We start from the raw sequence: 19,955 nt of genomic DNA, 5'->3' as shown, positions 1-19,955 counted from the left end.
AGGTTCGGTGCCGCCTTTACTAGGGAGCTGGCTGTGGGCGAAGCTGCTGAGGGAAGCAGAAAAAGGGGTGCGAGAGATAGATAGACCGACCTTGTCGTGTTTGCGGGAGGAAAAATGCTGAGCTGAGGGGGTGCCATGCCCTTGGCTTTCTCACGGGCAGAAAGCGCGCCTCGCTGCAGGAGGTGGGGGGGGGTGCCCTAAATATCTCTCCCTCTGCCATAGCGAAATTTCTTGGCGGAGCACCGGCAGTGATTGAGGAAACTATCTGCTTTGTCCCTTTTCAACAAGCCTGTCCTTGTTGTAAGTTTCAAGGGGATTGTCGTGCTAGTGTGTTGTTGTGGCCAAAAAAGAAATAAAGAAAAGGGGGTCTGGTGGCGCCATGAAGCTGAATGTATTTATTCTGGCATCAGTTTTTATAGAGGCCACTAAATGGAAGCAGAAGCTTATGCCGTAATAAATGCTTTCGTCTTGAAGGTGCCACAAGACTAGGAGCTGTTTTTTTTTTCTCACTTAAAACGGTTAGAGCACTTCGATAGCATTTTAAATACCATGATTCCCCCCCCCCCCCGAAATCCTGGGATTTGTAGTTTGGTGAGGTAGTAAAAATCTTGTGCTTCAGGTTAAACAGGAGGAGTGCCCTCCTAGTCTTTTAGGATTCTGGCTGCCAAGGTGGTATAATGATTTAATAAGGAAACTGGAGTGGTCTGTGGCAAGGATGTTGGCAAGTCCTTGCGTCCAAGTAAAAAATCCCAAGTCTTTAGTATTGAGTCCCAGGTCCCAAGCCTCAAGTCTGAGCCCCTGTTAAAAACAAGTGCCCCCCCCCAAGAAAAAAAATGAAGGACGTGGATTGGTTCTGAGTCTCAAGTTGAGTCCAAGTCATTGGGTGAAAAAAACCCAAGTTGAGTCATTGTTGCGACTTAAGTCCAACTTGACAGCAAGTCCAGCTAATTGAGTCCCCATCCCTGGTCTGTGGTACTGTACATCAATGCATTTTCTGTGTCATGACTTGTTCCATTTTCCAGAGGAGTGGTCCTGTTCGTCTGTATCATTAAATAAAGAATCTGTGACACCTTCAAGATTCACAGCTATGTTCCATTGTTCATCCCATGTGGAGTAGTCCCATTGAAATGAATGGAATGTGGTAGATGAGATTGATTCAAAGGTTCTGTGCTGGCAGAGATAAGCAGCTGGATTTAGCTCAAACACATCTAATACAGTGTGAGCTTTTGTGGACTCTGGCCCACAACATCAGAGGTATAAGATTGTTGACATTCTAGATATTTCAGGTATATGCAAATCATATTCACATGCTCTGCCATTCCTGTTGTAGTTTCCTTCACCCTGAAGATGTCGGAAGTAACAACTTTGAACAGGAGAGCCTACACTAAGCTAGCAGGGCTCTCAAAAGAATTGGAACTCTGATTTTCTAGGTTTCCATTCCTGTGGGAGCCCTATAGATAGCGGAGGCTTTCTTGTTCAGACTTGTTGCCCTTCATGCATTCACAACAATTAAATAAGAGACAAAGGAGACTAGGCCAACAGTGCTCCTCCTGAACATGTTGTATTTGTTGTTATGTGCAATCAGTCTGCTTCTAACCTGCCTAACGTTTTTTTAAAAAAAAATATGAGATGCCATGGCTGAGATTTGAAACCAGGTCTCCCAAGTCCTAGTTCAACTCTTAATCCACTACAGCACACTGGTTCTCACAGTGATGAGTATATTGAAATACTAATGCATGAGTAGGGTTATATAGTACACACAGCTGCGAATTAGATTTTTAGATGAAAGAGAAACTCAATCCAAAAGTACTGACAATGACAAGAGGTGTAGTCATCTGGGGCAGCTATTCCCCCTCCCCAGAAGGAGTTTTATGCCTTACTAAAGGATAAGTCTTAATCTCTCCTGTCCAGAGCTCCCTTTTATGTACATATATATATGCATACTCAGATCTGAATATTGCATAGCAGTGTACAGAAAACATAAAACAGAATGACATACAAAATAATAATATTTACATGTTCTACAAAATAAATAAGTTGGATCACACAGTGAATACTTAGAATATAGTTAAGTTCTAAACATGCATGAAAAAAATAAATCACATACAGAAATATACAGTATAGGTGGCTAGTGACCTGACATTTTGGGGTGAAACTATCCATCTAGATCACAAACTATCCCCATATACAATTATGAAAAAGAAAGTACACCCTTATTGAATTCTATGATTTTATATATCAGGGCATAATAAAAATCAGCTGATCCTTAGCAGGTCTGAAAATCAGGCAAATACAACCTCAGATGAACAACAACACATGACACATTACAATGTGTAATTATTTATTTTACAAAAATAAAGCCAAAATGGAAAAGCCATGTCTGAAAAACTAAGTACAACCTTACTGGTTCCATAGAAATTAAGAGGTTAAGCAGCAGTGAGGTGCTGCTATCAAAATACCCTTGAGTAATTGATCATCAGCAAGTGTGACCACCTCTATAAAATCTGAAGTTTTAGCCGTTTGCTGTTCTGGAGCATTCAGGTGTGTGTTAACACAATGCCAAGGAGGAAACACATAAGCAATTAACATAAAGAAGTAATTGTTGCTGCTCATACATTTGGGAAGGGTTACAAGGTCATTTCCAAAGAATTTAAGGTAGATCATTCTACAGAGAGGAAGATTGTTCATAGGGAAAACATTTAAGACAGTTGCATCCAAGCAAATTCACCACAAGGTCGGACCAGACAATGCACAGAGAAATTGCAAAATCCCTAAGAGTTACATCTCGGTCTCTACAGGCCTGTTAGCATGTTAAATATTAAAGTTCATGACAGCACAATTAGAAAAAGACTGAACAAGTATGGCTGGTTTGGAAAGGTTGCCAGGAGAAAGCCTCTTCTCTCTAAAAAGAGAATGGCAGCATGGGTTAGATTTGCAAAGTTGCATCTGGACAAACCACAAGACTTCTGGAACAATGTCCTTTGGACAGACGAGACCAAAGTGAAGATGTTTGGCCATAATGCATGGTGAAAACCAAACACATCGGCACAAACACCTCATACCAGTTGTTAAGCACAGGTGGAGAGGTAATGATCTGGGCTTGTTTTGCAGTCATAGGATGTGGGCATCCTGCAGTCATTGAAACAATAATGAACTCCTCTGTATACCAAAGTACTCAAATCAAATGTAAGACCATCTGTCTAACAGCTAAAGCTTGGCCGAAATAGGGTCATGCAAAAGGACAATGATCCCAAGCACACCAGCAAATCTACAACAAAATATCTGAAAAATAAAAGAATCAAAATGTTGCAAGGCCCAGTCAAAGTCCAGACTTCAACCTGATTGGAATGCTGTGATGGGACTTTATGAGAACTGTACATAAATGCCCACAAACCTCAATGACCTGAAGCAGTATTGTAAAGAAGAGTGGACCAAAATTTCGATGTGAGAGACTGATAGAAGTCATACAGACAACGATTGCTTCAAGTTATTGCTACTAAAACTGGTTCTACAAGCAACTGAATCATAAGGTGTACAGTGGTGCCTCAACTTACGTACGTCCCTACTTACAAACATTTCGTTTTACGACCAGTTCCGGCTGCAAAATTTTGCTTCGACTTGTGGTCGGAGCTTCCATTTATGAACACAAAAACACAGGGGGAAAAGGTGGGAAATTCAAATTGCTAACCGTTGGTGGCGAAGAGGCTGCTTCTTTGTACAGTAGCCCTTTCCCTCCAACAGTTAGAAGAGGAGTCAGGGAACTTTTTAGGGTCGACATTACCCTCTTGATTTGAAAGGGAGTGGCCGCCGCAGCCCCAGGGCAGGCTCAGCCTCCCGGCGCCGGGCCACTGCCACCACATGCCCCGTCCCCTCCCCATCCCTGGAGGAACCAATTGGGTGGCAACAGTGTTTGCCCCGCCGCACGGCTTCCTTCAGCGCTGCCTCCCGCTCCTGCGGCAAGAGGCTCTGCCAGGCCTGGCCAGCTGGCCAACACGGAAGCAGCGCCACTGCCACCTGACAGGCTCCTATGTGGACAGAGTATGGGGTGGCAGCAGCCCGGCACCGGGAGGATGAGCCTGGCCCGGGCCGCCGTCATGGCCGCACCCGCACCTCTCCCTGCAATCCACCTCTCCAGGAGCTGAAAGGAGAGGCTCCTCCTGGTCAGAGTGCTCCGGCCGCTTGCCCTGGCCTCGCCCTCCACCATGGCCAGCCCCACTGCCGCCTCGGCTGCAGCCGGGGAGTGAGTATGATTGGATGAGGCTTCGGACTGCCTGGTAAGGTAAGGTGCTGCTTTTTGCTTTTTAAAAACTGTTCTGGGTTTTTCAGGGTGGGTTGGGCTGGGGGGTTTATGTTTCTGTGCTGTGTTGTTTTTGGTGATTTTTAAAATATTTTTTTTATTTTTTGTAGTCTCAGCATGGGGCTTGCTCCGATGTTTATTTTTGGGTTTTGTTTTGGTGTTTGCAGCCCCAGTGTGTTCCTATGGGGCTTGTAGTGTTTCATTTTTATTTTGGGGTGGGTGGGTTAGCTGGAACGGATTAATCATGTTCCCATGCATTCCTATAGGAAATGGTGCTTCAACGTACGACCATTTCGAGTTACGTCCATTTTCTGGAGCGGATTATGGTGGTAAATTGAGGCACCACTCGACTTACGACTTATGGTCGTAAATCAAGGCCCCACTGTATTTAGTTTTTCACACATGGCTTCTCCATTTTTTTGGCTTTATTTTTGTAAACTAAATCATGACACAGTGTAATATGTCATGTGTTGTTCATCTGAGATTGTATTTACCTAATTTTCAGATCTGCTATGGAACAGATTATTTTTTATTATGTCCTGATATGTAAAACCATAGAATTTTAAAAGAGTGTACTTCCTTTTTCACACTACTGTAGTAGATATAGGGGCTGACACTGACATTTAACTTTCTGTTTGGTTCAGATGTTCTGACAAAGTCTTTGCTGGAGCAAACTGGCCCACATCCACAGTGGCCCTATCCACACCTTTTTGACCTCTGGCTTCTACTTTGGTGAGGGTATGATTGCTCTGGTTTGGTTCACTTTCAGCATATGTGATCACTGGAAACAATCCAAAAATTAGCTTACCCCTGTCACTTTGCCAGTATCCTGAAGTGGCTTGAGAAGAGAGCCACTTCAAGATATTGGCAAATTAAACACTTTCCCAGCTCCATGGAGGGGCCAAGGACAGTGGGGAAGGAACATTTAAAGTTTATTAGGGGAGCACATATGCATTGTATCTATTTAGCCTGCTCCAGCAAAGCCATGTCACCAGGTCCATATACAGCCTGAATACAAAGAGAAGGGAGGACAAGTAATGTATTTACAGGCAATGCAGCAGTGTAGTTCTTAATACTCACAAAATTAATGCTTTTGACTGAAGAATGTCCTTCACTCAGAATTAATTTTGTATTTATTAAGAACTGCACTGCTACATTGCCTGAAAATACATTACTAGCCACATGACTTCTTGTGGTTTGTCCGCATGTCTACTCAGGAATAAGTCTCTATTCAATCTGACTTACTTCCAAGAACAGGACTAAAGCCCAGCACTTATCTAGACGTTCATCCTATTGAAGCTAGTGTGTTTGCATCTGAGTAGACATGAGTTGGATGACACTGTATGCAACTGGAACCACTACCACTCGAGAGCTCAGATATGTTCCTGTGTCATTCAGTAAAATGATGCATGACACAGGAAAGGGAAGAGAGAGTAACATTTGCTTTTGTGTTCAGCTATGTGTTCATCATAAATATTTATATTTAATTAAATAAAGTAGGAAAAATGGCTTAACTGTAGTACTAAAATTGCATTCCAACCTTTATACAGTAGATGTGACAAGAGGCGGGGCTACAGACTCACTTCCTCAAAGACTAATATTGTTAGGTACCTGATTTCTGCCTACGTTTGGATGGTGATCTTTTATTCATAAGTGAACAGGAGACTGGGCTCAGTTTGAAAAATGATTGCTACAAGTTGTAAACATGTATTGTTTTCTGGAATACTGCTCTTCAGTTTTAAAATGGTGAGTGAAATAATTTTGATCTTAATTAAGAAAAGTAATATTGTGCAATGGATTAACTTGCTCATTTATTAGTGAATTATTTCTTTGCATTGCATTCTTTAGATGTTGTCCTTTTCTGGAATTATGCAACAACAAGATACATCTGTATGGTAATTTTAGGACGCAGGCAGCTGAATCCACAAACACTTATAAAGGTATACTATAGTTGTAGATTGAGCTGTCTGTGTTCTAAAATTAACATAAAGATACATTTTGCCTGTGACCCTAATAACATATAATTTTGATTTATGCAATCTCATACTGTTAGTAGAATACAGGTATACCATAACAAGCAGTCGCAGGGAGAGAAAAGCCTTGTGATTTTGTATATTGTTTGGGTATTTTTGCATATTTGTTCCTAGTTTGTTTTCTGCTGTGATCTCCCGTATGTCTTATTAATTCAGTCAGATAGTTTATTTTAGTTAATGCAAGCAAGTGATAAACCGAACAGTCCGGTTTAACTGGAATGTGAACCAAAGATCCTTTATGCTATAGTTTGAAGTATTTTGGCTCTGATATAGAAGTAATTGCAGGCCATAACTGATTCATAAAAACAAGATGAGGGTTGATACGTTGTATATCCCTATTCACATTGAAATACACATATTATTAGGGCTTGGATGATGAGTGCCATGATACTTCTTATTTCTTATCAGACTATTTCTTACTATTTATTGCTATTTCTTATCAGACTTGGAAGATTAAGAGGACAAAGCTCCCACTCAAAGTAAAGCAAATTACATCCAAGTAATATTTGTGTTTGGCCTGCCAATCTGTCAGCATTTGGAAAACTTCCCTTTCAGGTTCATAGGCAGATTCAGGAAGGGGAGGTTAATTAGTAGTGGGATATACCAAATCCCATAATAGGTCTACAATTGATGTATATATCTATGTGTATTTAACCAGTCAAAATAAAATGAGGCATTATAGTTAAAGAGAAAAATATTTTGTACTGTATATGTAATGCTCTATTTCCCCAAAGCTCATGACTGGGCATGATAGTAAAACCCAAAGAACACACTGCGAGTTAATTCTACATAAACTACTTAGGACTCTGCTATTAGGGAAGAACATCTGAAATAAGTATTTCACTCTCATACTAATTGTGTGAATCTTATTTTACAGATTATTTCAGCTAATACAGGTAAAATATGAAAGATATTCTCATTTTACAGTTTCTTGTAACTGAGTAAGGTTGGAAAATATGTCTTTAAATATTGCTTAATTTTAATTTATAAATGTAAATTTTTCAACTATCAGATAGAAGTAGTAAGTACAAATCACATTCAACATACATTCATAATACAGTATTAATAAAGTGTGACAAGATGTATGTGTTGGGGGAAGAGAGAGGAAGGGGATAGCAAGGTAAAAATGAGAGGTACTATATTTTTAAAGTTCTAATTGTAAAATTAGTCCATGAGATACTTGTTGGCCATTTAAAAGGTTTAAAAACCTAGTCCAGCTATTTGCACTTGTTTGATTAAATACTTTGATACTAAAATAATTTCCAACTACAGTTAACAGGAGTGGTAGGGCTCTTAATTGCAACTATTACTAAAAAAGTCTGCTCTTATTTTGTAGTGGTGGTTTGTGATGTTCATTTCTTTCCTTTAGGGATACAGCTTCACCCATATGTATATGGTTATATATACAGTATTACAAGCAGCTGTACAAGTAAAGTAACACAGCAAGTTATACTCACTGTAGAAAGTAAAGCAACCTATTCCAGCCAAATCTACCTGGCTGAAAGAAACCCTGCCCATTCATAAAGGAGAAAGAGTTGCCATTTAGCTAATTTGCTAAAGAGGCAGATCCTGCTTACTATAAAGTATTACTCATCTGCCCCCCCCCCATGTAGTGTTGGGGTGCTGCTCAAAGTTTTCTCCTAGAAAATCCATTCCTCAGTTAGATATGCTCCACCAAAACTCAACTCACCTGGATGAAGGACCATAACTGTCACCCTGCAATTGCTGTACAAGGGGTAATCTTGTTAGTTTGTGCAAGTAGTATAGGTAAAAGCAAAACAGAAATAAAAAGTAAAAATAGACAAAAATGTGGTGGCACCTTCAAGACTTTTATATTTTTTAATGTGAGCTATCGTAGACAAATCTACTTCATCAGACATAAGAACATGTCACCACATTTTTGTCTTTTTTTACCTTATATTTCTCTTTTGCTTTTACCTTTAACCCTGTAATTCTGAATCTATATTCTCCACATGGATTAAAAGCACAAGTGCTCAAGCTTTCAGAAGATGGTAAGACTGAGAGGTAGAACTCTACCATCAGTCAATAATAAGTATAATAAAAAGGTTATCAAAAGGGGGCACACACAGTCACCTGTATTCATTTATATGGGGGAAGTAACCTGTAAATCTGTCATCAACAATAAGTAAATGGTGGTTAGAGTCACTGCATAGTAATAGTTTCTAGTGTTTACACAGTGCTTTCTGTGAGTGTTTGATCTACATTTTCTCGTTCATATGATTGTCCTGTATACCAGGAGTGGGCAAAGTGTAGTTGTCAGTGATCTGTACGATACCTTGGGCCATCCAGTGCCATGTGAAGTACAAATGTTTGGCTGTCCCTGTTATACCCATTGGCCTGTTGAAAGTAATAAGGCTTACTTTTGAGCAGGCAGGCATACTCGTTGTAAGTCTTATAATTACCCTGCAAGGAAGGGCAATTTTATTACCTTTTTTTTGTTGTTGTTGTTAAGGAACAAGGTACTTTGCCCAAAATGAGAGGGTTTGTTTAAACCAACCAGGTGACTTTGAGTTCAGATCACATTTTAACCTGGGATTGTAGGCAGTGTCTTGTTTTTACAGCTGAGATGGAAATTAAATGTGAGATGTTTATATATTTTTGCAGCATTCACAGTATCTATATACGATGTGACCTCAAGAACTATTTATTTCCGATGGCCCAAATTTCCTGGAGCCTTTTCTTATAGAGTCATGGCAACACCTACAAACACTGTGGGCCACTCTTCATTGGCCTCTTTCAATGATGTCACCCTTTTAGGCACTCTTGCATCACTGGCTCCCAACACTGTCCATGCTGTAAAGGTAGAAGCCATTGATAAGAATGGAGTTATATTAGCTGAAGCACAGACTATGCAGTTAACAGGTTAGTAAAAGACAGCTGTTGCCATGAATTTGGTTTTATCTGTTTTTAATTCATTTTTAACAACTTTGTAAGAGATCTTGAGCACATTTTCATAATGTTGTAAAACTGCTATTATGTAGTAACTGTTTTTATCTTGTCTGTTGTGAGCCGCCCAGAGTAGACAATGTCTAGATGGGCAGCATATAAGTGCAATAAATAAATAAATAAAATATTTTTTGTAGAAAGGTAGGGTATTAATGTAATACATAAATAAGGAACAGCTAGCAGGGAGGAATACCACCCAACTCATCCTGACCTAAATAAACTTCTTTTGTTTGTATGGCTGGTCTTTTCTGCAGTTCCCCCTTCTGCCAGAGGGTAGAGGCTTAATCAAGGGATGGAGATTTGGGGACCTCTAAAAACCAATGGACTGCATCTCCCATCAGTCCTAGTTAGGCCAGATACTGGGGAGGGCTGATGGGAATTGCAGCGCAACATCCCTGGTTTGATGTCCACGTGGTACTCTTCAGATTGACAGTCTTACAGTGGGTTTGACAACTAACAACAATCATGCACCTATTTTGTTTATTTGTTGCTACATCATGAGTACAGAATTTACATTCTGGAAATGAAAAGGAAAAAAATCTTTCTCCACTTATGCCTTTATTACCCCAAGAAGAGTTAATCATCTGAAACCAGCACATACTTTGCATGCAAAATATATCTGGCTCAGTGCCTGGCGTCTTCAACTCAAGCTGGGAATGCTGTTGCTTGAAATCCTGAAAAGCCGCTGCCAGCCTGTTTGGCAAGAGTGACCTAGTCTGTCCTGTGTATCTAAGATTCCTTGGAGTGCTTGCCCTGATTTCTGGAACCCCTTTTCCTATTTGCCCTTAATGGTGTAAAAACAATCTGTGCACTCTCTACTTTACTTAGTAAATCCTTTTCCTGCCATGTCCGTTAATCCCATTCATTAGCTTCCATCAAGTGAAATATAGATAGTAAATTACTTTCAGCTTATGTTTAATGAAGGTCTGGACCCAAAAAACAGTGCAATCCACAGTGGATTTCTAAAATCAAATGAAATGAAATTGCACTGAATGAAGGAGTGCCTTGGCCTTAGACAATGGGAATATTGTTCAGAAATAGCTTCTTCTGCTTGCAAAAAAACAGCTCCTGTAATATGGCCAAGATCTCTGAAACCCTATATTTATTTTATTAGATTCTATTTTATTCTTCAATTCCTGGCTTCAATGTACAGATTTATATTTTGAATTCTTTTTTTTGGTTGTTCTTAATTTTCGATCTCACATCCATCCATTTGGTGAGATGTTCTCCTTATACCCCCCTGTCATATTTAGCTTTGCCAATGTATTTCCAAACTTCTCATAGCTGAAGCAGCCTTATTTGAATTAAATCTAAAAATGACTTGAATTAAAATGTCCTTCACTTGCCTGTGACACAGTGATGTCATCAGGGCAAAACATAGGAGAGAGGTTCATGGCCCTTGCTAGGGAAAATTGTTCATGACTCTTGGGGAGATATATTGGCCCTATGATGCAGCAGACTGAGCAGGACCCCTCCCCCTATGTGCAACTGAGCTAAACTACACTAAGGTGAAGTAATACACTTGACTGTGGTGGTAGTGACATAAGACGTTTTGATTCCAAATCTAAAATTACCTAACTGCAGTACTAAGATCAAATGTACTTGTATATTATCATAATTGATACTAGTTACAGCAGCGTGGTGGCGCTGTGGGCTAAACCGTAGAAGCCTGTGCTGCAGGGTCAGAAGACCAGCAGTCGTAAGATCGAATCCATGCAACCGAGTGAGCTCCCGTCGCTTTGTCCCAGCTCCTCCCCAACCTAGCAGTTCGAAAGCATGCAAATGCGAGTAGATAAATAGGTACCACCTCAGTGGGAAGGTAAAACGGTGTTCCCTAGTCACGCTGGCCACGTAGCGATGGAAACTGTCTTCGGACAAGTGCTGGCTCTACGGCCTGAAAACGGGATGAGCACCGCCCCCTAGAGTCGGACACGACTGGACTAAAAATGTCAAGGGGAACCTTTACCTTTACAGTATCTTTTGAGTTATCTGTTATCAAAGCTACCAACGTGAATTTGATCAAACTCCAAGAGGCAGTGGAAGACAGGAGGGCCTGGCGTGCTCTGGTCCATGGGGTCATGAAGAGTCGGACACAACTTAACGACTAAACAACAACAAATCTTCTGAGGAATAAAGTTACTTTTGGGGGGCAACAAGTAACATCAAATTACAAAAATATGATTCTTTTGTTGAGGTATAACCTTTATGTTTAGTAAATATATGCTCTACAAAACTTTCTATATCCAATTAAAACTATTTTCTTTCAATAATCCTTTTCTAAATTTCAATTCAGAAGTTATCATTAATAGCTACATTCCACATTTCATTATACCATTCTTCCAACCTCAAATGATTATTATTTTTTCAATTCCTTGCAATTATCAATCTTGCTGCAGTTAACATAATAATAGTTAATACCATTTTACAAATATGACAGTCACATAGTCTCTTACATCTGAGGAAGTAAACTTTATCCACATTAAAATACAGCAATTAATCTTTAAGGTGCCACAGTGTTTTTACCTGTTCTTTTTGTGATTTTGTGGGGGGTTTTTTTGGGGGGGGGTTGCCTAATGTACAGAAATATCACACACAATGTTCCTACACATGTACTCTCCAGGAGTCCTTATGAAGCCACTAGAATCAGAATTAATAAATTTGTTGAGGGCAGGCATAGTTTTCTATGATGCTTCAAGTACTGTGTTCTGTTTTAACAGAATTAAAGAGAACAGTCATTCCTAAGCTCAGACTGATCAGTTGCATTCAGCAATGCAAAGTCGTGTCCTTGAATGTTGACATGTCTGTTCATTTTGAAATAACTGTGCTTTCTTCCTCCCCCTTTTAAGCTCCAGAGATTCCTATTATCGAACAAGCGTATTCAAAGCTGAGTAACAGTATCACAGTGGAATGGGCAGCTGTCCCAGGAGCATCCAGTTACCTGCTGACAGCGCAGGATGGAGAGTCATTCATTGAAACAATAGTCACAAATTCACCAGGCACTGTGACAGGGTTGAGGGCTGCTACACTGTATAAAATTACCATCCGATCTATAAATGCTGGAGGAAGAAGTCTGCCATCACCTTCTAGAAAGGCAAAGACAGGTAAATTTAAAATCTTTTCTCTTATATAGACACATCAGATGCTAGATATTAAGGATACATTTACAACTGTCTACTTGTTTACATCCTTCCTTGATCCTTTACAGCTGACTTCTAATCTGGATTTAGAAGGAAAACTATTTTCTTCCTAGAATGGATAATGGGAATGCCTTCTTGTTGACCAGTTTAGACCCTTCTGACACCCAAGGTCGCTGCAACACTCATAAAATCAGATCCCAAAATCTAGGGATCCATGAGACAGTACCACATATAAAACTGAATTTTCCACCACCAGATGTAGTAATGCTCCCTTTTAGATGGCTTTAAAAGTAAACTAAACAAATTCATGGAGGAAAACTACTAGTAATGTCAACTATTATGCATGCTGTTTTCCAGGAACAGACACAAGATATTTCTTTATACCATTTGCTAGAGTATAGAGATAGGCAGAAGCCTCAGTTCGGAGATTTATGCCAGTTCATATGCATGGCACTGTAGATGCCATGCATTCCCATGCCCCACCTCTCCAGCCAATTATCTATTCAATATTCAGAGGACGCTCCTCTCCTCCTCTTCAGCTGTTTGACCAGGAGCATGGGGTTGCCTCTCGTGTCTCATTGTCTGAGTGGGTGATCAGCCAAGGAGGGGGGGCAGAGAAGCCCATGCTCCTACTGAAGACTGGTTGAACAGCCAAAGAGGAGGCAGAGAGGTGCATGTGACAGCTGGTGAATGGAGGAATCCAGTGAGGGAGGCAGGGAAATGCAATGTGCAGCACCTCTGGTGCTGCTCGTATGAACTGGCATGAACCTCCAAACCAAGATTCATGCCCATCTCTAGTAGAGTATACTGACAGGGGGGTCATCTATTTCCCTTATGTCCTGCTTGTGGTGTTCCTCTAGAACTAGCTGGTTGACCTTTGTCGAAAACAGGACGATGGCCTAGATAGGTCTTTATCTGACCCAGCAGGACTCTTTTTGTATTCTTCACAATAAAACTGTATTCATATTTGTAGGGCTTCCTGGAAAGTGAGGAGTTATAAGTATTGTTGTATTCACGAAGGATTTCACGGCCGGGATCTAATGGTTGTTGTGGGTTTTTCGGGCTCTTTGGCCATATTTTGAATGTTGTTCTTCCTAACGTTTCGCCAGTCTCTGTGGCCGGCATCTTCAGAGGACAGCACTCTGTACTCTGGTGTAGTTGACTTGGGAGTGCATCATTGTTGATAATGATGACATCACCTGACATGGCATAAATTGTGGAATAGGATTTCAACCTTTGTTTTGTTCTTCTGAATCATATTTGGATGATTTAAATATGGTCATGTTAAGTCTCTTTCTTTAAATGAAGCATCTTTGTTGTAAATTATGGTCTGCTGGAAAGTCAGGAGCCATGTAAGTATTGGACTCCAAATCACATTAAAAAGAATTGTGACTTAATTGTAGCTGTTTTTGACACATACCCTTCACACTTGAGAGGTGCACATCTGTTTGGCCTCATATATGTATGCATGCATCGAAAGTCAAGTAAATGGCAAACCTAATGCTACTTTGTTGTTTAGTCGTTAAGTCGTGTCTGACTCTTTGTGACACCATGGACCAGAGCACGCCAGGCCCTCCTGTCTTCCACTGCCTCCTGGAGTTGTGCCAAATTCGTGCTGGTAGCTTCAATGACACTGTCCATCCATCTTGTCCTCTGTCATCCCCTTCTCCTCTTGCCTTCACACTTTCCCAACATTACGCTCTTTTCCAGGGAGTCTTCTCTTCTCATGAGATGGCCAAAGTATTGGAGCCTCAGCTTCAGGATCTGTCCTTCCAGTGAGCACTCAGGATTGATTTCCTTCAGAATGGATAGGTTTGTTCTCCTTGCAGTCCAGGGGACTCTCAAGACTATGCAAACCTTTGTGGGCAAGGCGTCTCCTCCAGCACCACAATTCAAAAGCATCAATTCTTCGGTGGTCAGCTTTCTTTATGGTCCAGCTCTCACTTCCATCCATCACTACTGGAAAAACCATAGCTCTGATGATGCGGACCTTTGTCGGCAAGGTGATGTCTCAGCTTTTTAAGATGCTGTCTAGGTTTGTCATAGCTTTCCTCCCAAGAACCAGGAGTCTTTTAATTTTGTGGCTTCTGTCACCATCTGCACTGATCATGGAGCCCAAGAAAGTAAAATCTGTCACTGCTCCATATGTTCCCCTTCTATTTGCCAGGAGGTGATGGGACTAATGGCCATGATCTTAGGTTTTTTTATGTTGAGCTGGAGACCATTTTTGCACTGTCCTCTTTCACCCTCATTAAGACGTTCTTTAATTCCTTCTCACTTTCTGCCATCAGAGTGGTATCATCTGCAGATCGGAAGTTGTTGATATTTCTTCCGACAATCTTAATTCCGGCTTGGGATTCCTCCAGTCCAGCCTTTTGCATGATGTATTCTGCATATAAGTTGAATAAGCTGGGGGACAATATACAGCCTTGTCGTACTCCTTTCCCAATTTTGAACTAATCATTTGTTCCATATCCAGTTCTAACTGTTGCTTCCTGTCCCATGTATAAATTTCTCGGGAGGATAAGGTGGTCAGGTACTCCCATTTCTTTAAGAACTTGCCATAGTTTGTTGTGGTCCACACAGTCAAAGGCTTTTGCGTAGTCAATGAAGCAGAAGTAGATGTTTTTCTGGAACTCTCTGGCTTTCTCCATAATCCAGTGCATGTTTCCAATTTGGTCTCTAGTTCCTCTGCCCCTGCAAAATCCAGCTTGTACATATGGGAGTTCTCAGTCCACATACTGCTGAAGCCTGCCTTGGAGGATTTTGAGCATAACCTTGCTAGCATGTGAAATGGGTGCAACTGTACAGTAGTTGGAGCATTCTTTGGTACTGCCCTTCTTTGGCATTGGGATGTAGACTGATCTTTTCCAGTCCTCTGGCCACTGCTGAATTTTCCAAACTCACTGGCGTATTTAGTGTAGCACCTTAAGAGTGTCATCTTTTAAGATTTTAAATAGTTCAACTGGAATGCCATCACCTCCACTGGCCTTGTTTTTAGCCATGCTTTCTAAAGCCCACTTGACTTCGCTCTCCAGGATGTCTGGCTCAAGGTCAGTAACCACACTATCTGGGTTGTCTGGGACATCCAGGTCTTTCTGGCATAATTCCTCTGTGTATTCTTGCCACCTCTTCTTGATGTCTTCTGCTTCTGTGAGGTCCCTACCATTTTTGTCCTTTATCATGTCCATCTTTGCACAAAAGGTTCCTTTAATAGCTCCAATTTTCTTGAACAGATCTCTGGTTTTTCCCTTTCTATTGTTTTCCTCTATATCTTTGCATTGTTCATTTAAGAAGGCCCTCTTGTCTCTCCTTGCTATTCGTTGGAAGTCTGCATTCAATTTTCTGTAATTTTCCCTGACTAGACCAGTGGTTTTTCCTACTTTCTTCAGTTTAAGCTTGAATTTTGCTATAAGAAGCTGATGATCAGAGCCACAACCAGCTCTTGTTTTTGCTGACTGTATAGAGCTTCTCCATCTTTGGCTGCAGAGAACATAATCAATCTGATTTCAGTATTGCCCATCTGGCGATGTCCATGTGTAGAGTCACCTTTTGTGTTGTTGGAAAAGAGTGTTTGTGATGACCAGCTTGTTCTCTTGACAAAACTCTATTAGCCTTTGCCCTGCTTTGTTTTGAACTCCAAGGCCAAACTTACCTGTTGTTCCTTTTATCTCTTGACTCACTACTTTAGCACAGTGGTTCTTAACCTTTGTTACTCGGATGTTTTTGAACTGCAACTCCCAGAAACCCCAGCCAGCACAGTTGGTGTTGAAGGCTTCTGGGAGTTGCAGTCCAAAACTCCTGAGTAACCCAAGATTAAGAACCAGTGCTTTAGTATTCCAGTCCCCTATAATAAGAACATCTTTCTTTGATGTCAGTTCTAGAAGGTGTTCTAAGTCTTCATAGAATTGGTCAGTTTCAGCCTCTTCAGCATCTGTGGTTGGTGCATAAACTTGGATTACTGTGATGTTGAAAGATCTGTCTTGGATTCGTATTGCTACTATTGCAGGTTAAATACTTGTCTGTAGCTACACACAGACAAGATCCAATTGAACCAAAAATTAACTTTTATTTGCTTCTTCACAGTGCTTGCTGCACCAGTCCTAGTAGCACATTCCCCAAGTTATGACAATATTGTAGTGAGCTGGAAAGCTGTATATATGGCTGTCGGATTCTTTGTCTCAATCATGAGATCAGATGGTTTGGGCGGCATGTTGAAAGAAAACACCACCAACAGCTCCCTGACATTTTCTAGTCTAGACCCAGGAACTCTCTATACCATCAAGGTGCATGCTTGGGACAGTAATGGAATACCTGGGGATGACTTCACATACAACCAAAGAACAAGTAAGAGGCACAGCAGAAAGCAAAACATATATACTGTATTGTGCTGTTTGGCAGGCAGATCTAAATTATTATAATGGTAAAGAAAAACATTTTAATTCACTACCCATAGATTTGATAGAGAAATATACAATGAGTATTTGTTTTTAATGCTCCTGAGTAGATTTACACTATCTGTATCAGATTATGAGTGAAAATATCATCTACTTATATGATTGAAATCAATCATTTAAAGCAAAATTAATACCAGAGGTACATACACATATATAGTGAATTAAATGTGCTGTTCCATGTAGCTTTGAGTCAAATCCTTTAAATATATATATTTGAACATTATAGGGCCTCAAGCTCCAGCAGATGTTCAAGTGGTTTTTGACAGTGGAGCTTTGAAAGCTACTGTTTCTTGCATGTCATCAGAAGGAGCTTCCAGTTACACTATTGCAACCTTCAGTGGCACCTCCAAACTGAACTGCAGTACAACTTTCACTTCTTGCACTATCTCATCTCTTGAATGTGGGGCTGAATATTCCCTTTCTGTGGTGGCAAGCAATGAAGCTGGTTCCAGCAAGCCCACGGAGACAATGACTTTCAAAACTGGTATGTGAACACCAGCAGCCTATAGGTAGAGTACATGGTATGTAGAGAAATATATAAACTATGCCCGAGTCTTTATCAATCTTTATTGCCTACCGCAGTCCCTTGTACCACAGGGATAGTAATGAGTGCTAAATAATCTGCATGGCAAAACAGAGAATGTAGGCATGGAACAAGCTGCTCCTATTTCTCATACCTCATGTTTTGTGCTCATGTCTCAAATCTTCAGGCTATTTTTATACTTTGGTCAGAGCTTGGAAAACTTACCTTTTGAACTACTACTCCCAGAATCCATTTGCAGGATTCTTTGCTAAGCTCTACTTTTGGTTACATCAGAGCTGGCATGGGACGACTGAGTAAGGGCACTCGTTTGTGTATTTAATATGTCACCTTTTTCCTGAAACAGAGACCCAAGGTGGCTAGGAAGTAGACACTGTGTCTGTCTCCCACTAGGCCCCTTTGTTTGCCAGCTGACATATATATCCATGGTAGTAGCATTTTAATCAATGCCGAGCAACTCTGTCTTATTACTCTTTGAAATTCCCAGAGCAAAACTCAGTTGGACACACTGTGGAAGATGAGAAGAAATGTCTAGATTGAGATGTCTGATGTCGTCACATATGCCAGACCAAAGAGGAAAATATTGAGATTGCTCAAAGATGCAGACTGGCTTTTAAGTGAATTCCAACCTTGATAGCCTTAACTGAAATATTATTTGTGTATCATGTTAAACATGTTTCTGAATATTGCACAATTGTATGTTTGGTCATTAACTTTTCCAAGCTCTGCCCCTCCCAGCTGGGATAAAAAGTTCCCATGTTCACTGGCTGGAAATAACAGCAGGTATCCCCATTCCTGCTCTCAGCCAGCCCTTCCCAGCAACATTTCTACCCAGTGCCATATTTCCTTCCAAATGAGAACAGAAAGAGGAATCTCTAGTGTTATATCTCATCCGTGTTGTGGGATGGGATCTCCCCCCCCCCCCCACTTTTTAAGTTCCATTATGACATGCTCATGGCAAATGTCTTCTTCACCTTGGTGCTGTTGAACTTGTTCACAAGTGCAAGCACTGCAGCCCTCTGAAAAAGACAGAAGAATCTTCAGCACACAAGAATGTAACAGGATCAGGTGTTCTACAAAAGCAAACCCAACCCATGAAAACTGCATTAAATTAGCATTACCCCAATTTCTCATTGTTTGGAGTCTTTAGAAATTTTCCCTCTCCCTATGTAATGAGAAGCATTGTGATTTGAAGTAAATAGTTACAAATAATTACAGAGTAGTGAATAATTCTTCATCATCACCAGTGAAATTACATTATGCTTGCAACAATGAGCAGTAATGTAATTCTTTTCTTAGTATAACTGTAACTTTTTAGTTACATTAATAGTTTTAGGTTGCGTGGTCTTACTAAAGAGTAAGGAGGGATGTCATATGGTCCAAGTGCTACATCATGCCATGCCTCTACATCATGCCATGCCTTATGCAGTTGCTGCTGCCTTGTGCTTTGTTGTGCATATTCACACAGTAATGTGGATAGGAAGAGAACAGGCTAGGAGCCTGTAGCATTCAAAATTTAAAAACTAAATACATTAAGAGCCTTTAAGAAACTGGAAAGCATTTTGTTACTTTACAAATATGTCTTCACTAATATCAACCATGGGGGCGGGGTTTGTACTGGAACTCTAATTATAGTAATTTTCCAAGCTCTGGAAAAATTAGAACACATCTTTGTTGGAAATCTGACTTTCTAGTACCTTGTGCTCCAGAAAGTATAACCATTGAAGAAGATGAGCCAGGCAACTTGGCAGTATCCTGGTCAGACACTGACCTCAGTGATTACTATGTGGTCTTTGTGAAGAGTGATGATGGCTTGGAGGTACATTGCAACACGTCACATACTCTGTGCCACTTCCAATCAGACTGCGGTTTCACCTATTTTATTAGTGTCTTTGCCTATAATAAAGCAGGACAGAGCCCCTTGGGTGACATATTTAACTATACTACAGGTAAGTACCCATATATTTATGCATGCACCTTTGGTAAATCTGTGTTGACATTAGACAAAGGTTGGAAAACCGAGTTGTTAAATACGTAAGAATAGGAATTTCAAAATATTAGATAAGTCAGTTAGATTTAGGTTGCCAGTTTGGGTTGGTGGCTACCAAATGCTCCATCCAGTCTAGGAGCAGCTAAACAACACAACCTTGAGCCCAGTAGTGTAAATTTTGACTGATGGGATTCCTTTCTAGCCTAATTATCTGGAGATTTCTGATATTTCCTTGTGGTCTGCTATCCAAAAGCTAACCAGGTCCAAGCCAGCTTAGCAGACAAACTCTGGCAGGATGTCACCTTAGTGTTCCCAAGATATCAGTTTTTCAAATGAAGGAGACTAGTTAAGAGTTAGTAGTTTCAAGGAGGGTCTTGTTACACAAATCCCTAAGGCAATAACCGCAACCCCAACCCTTACATGTACTGAGCTGCAGTAAAGAGCAGCTCACCAGTTCCTTTCTTTGTTACATTGTCATAATACTATAAAGAGGAAGCCTCCAGTCCCAATTCTGGAGTCCCTGGTTTGAGATC

The 19,955-nt window shown here is 40.6% G+C and overlaps 1 protein-coding gene across 1 annotated transcript in view; it reads left to right on the top strand.

The window, feature by feature from the left end:
• Positions 1-5,954: 5,954 nt before the first annotated feature.
• FNDC7 (fibronectin type III domain containing 7) overlaps positions 5,955-19,955 on the top strand; it is a 21,966-nt gene continuing 7,965 nt past the window's right edge. Inside the window, exons 1-7 of the mRNA XM_072998056.2 lie at positions 5,955-6,043; positions 7,208-7,226; positions 8,956-9,213; positions 12,144-12,398; positions 16,521-16,781; positions 17,118-17,375; positions 19,127-19,381. Coding sequence (XP_072854157.2) covers positions 5,981-6,043; positions 7,208-7,226; positions 8,956-9,213; positions 12,144-12,398; positions 16,521-16,781; positions 17,118-17,375; positions 19,127-19,381 — 1,369 coding nt within the window. The 5' untranslated portion in view covers positions 5,955-5,980. The remainder of the gene's footprint in view (positions 6,044-7,207; positions 7,227-8,955; positions 9,214-12,143; positions 12,399-16,520; positions 16,782-17,117; positions 17,376-19,126; positions 19,382-19,955) is intronic.

Source organism: Pogona vitticeps, chromosome 4 (assembly GCF_051106095.1).
Source record: "Pogona vitticeps strain Pit_001003342236 chromosome 4, PviZW2.1, whole genome shotgun sequence".
Taxonomy (NCBI): Eukaryota; Metazoa; Chordata; class Lepidosauria; order Squamata; family Agamidae; genus Pogona; species Pogona vitticeps.
Note: the sequence above shows the minus strand (reverse complement) of the source record. Positions and strands in the feature narration are given on the sequence as shown.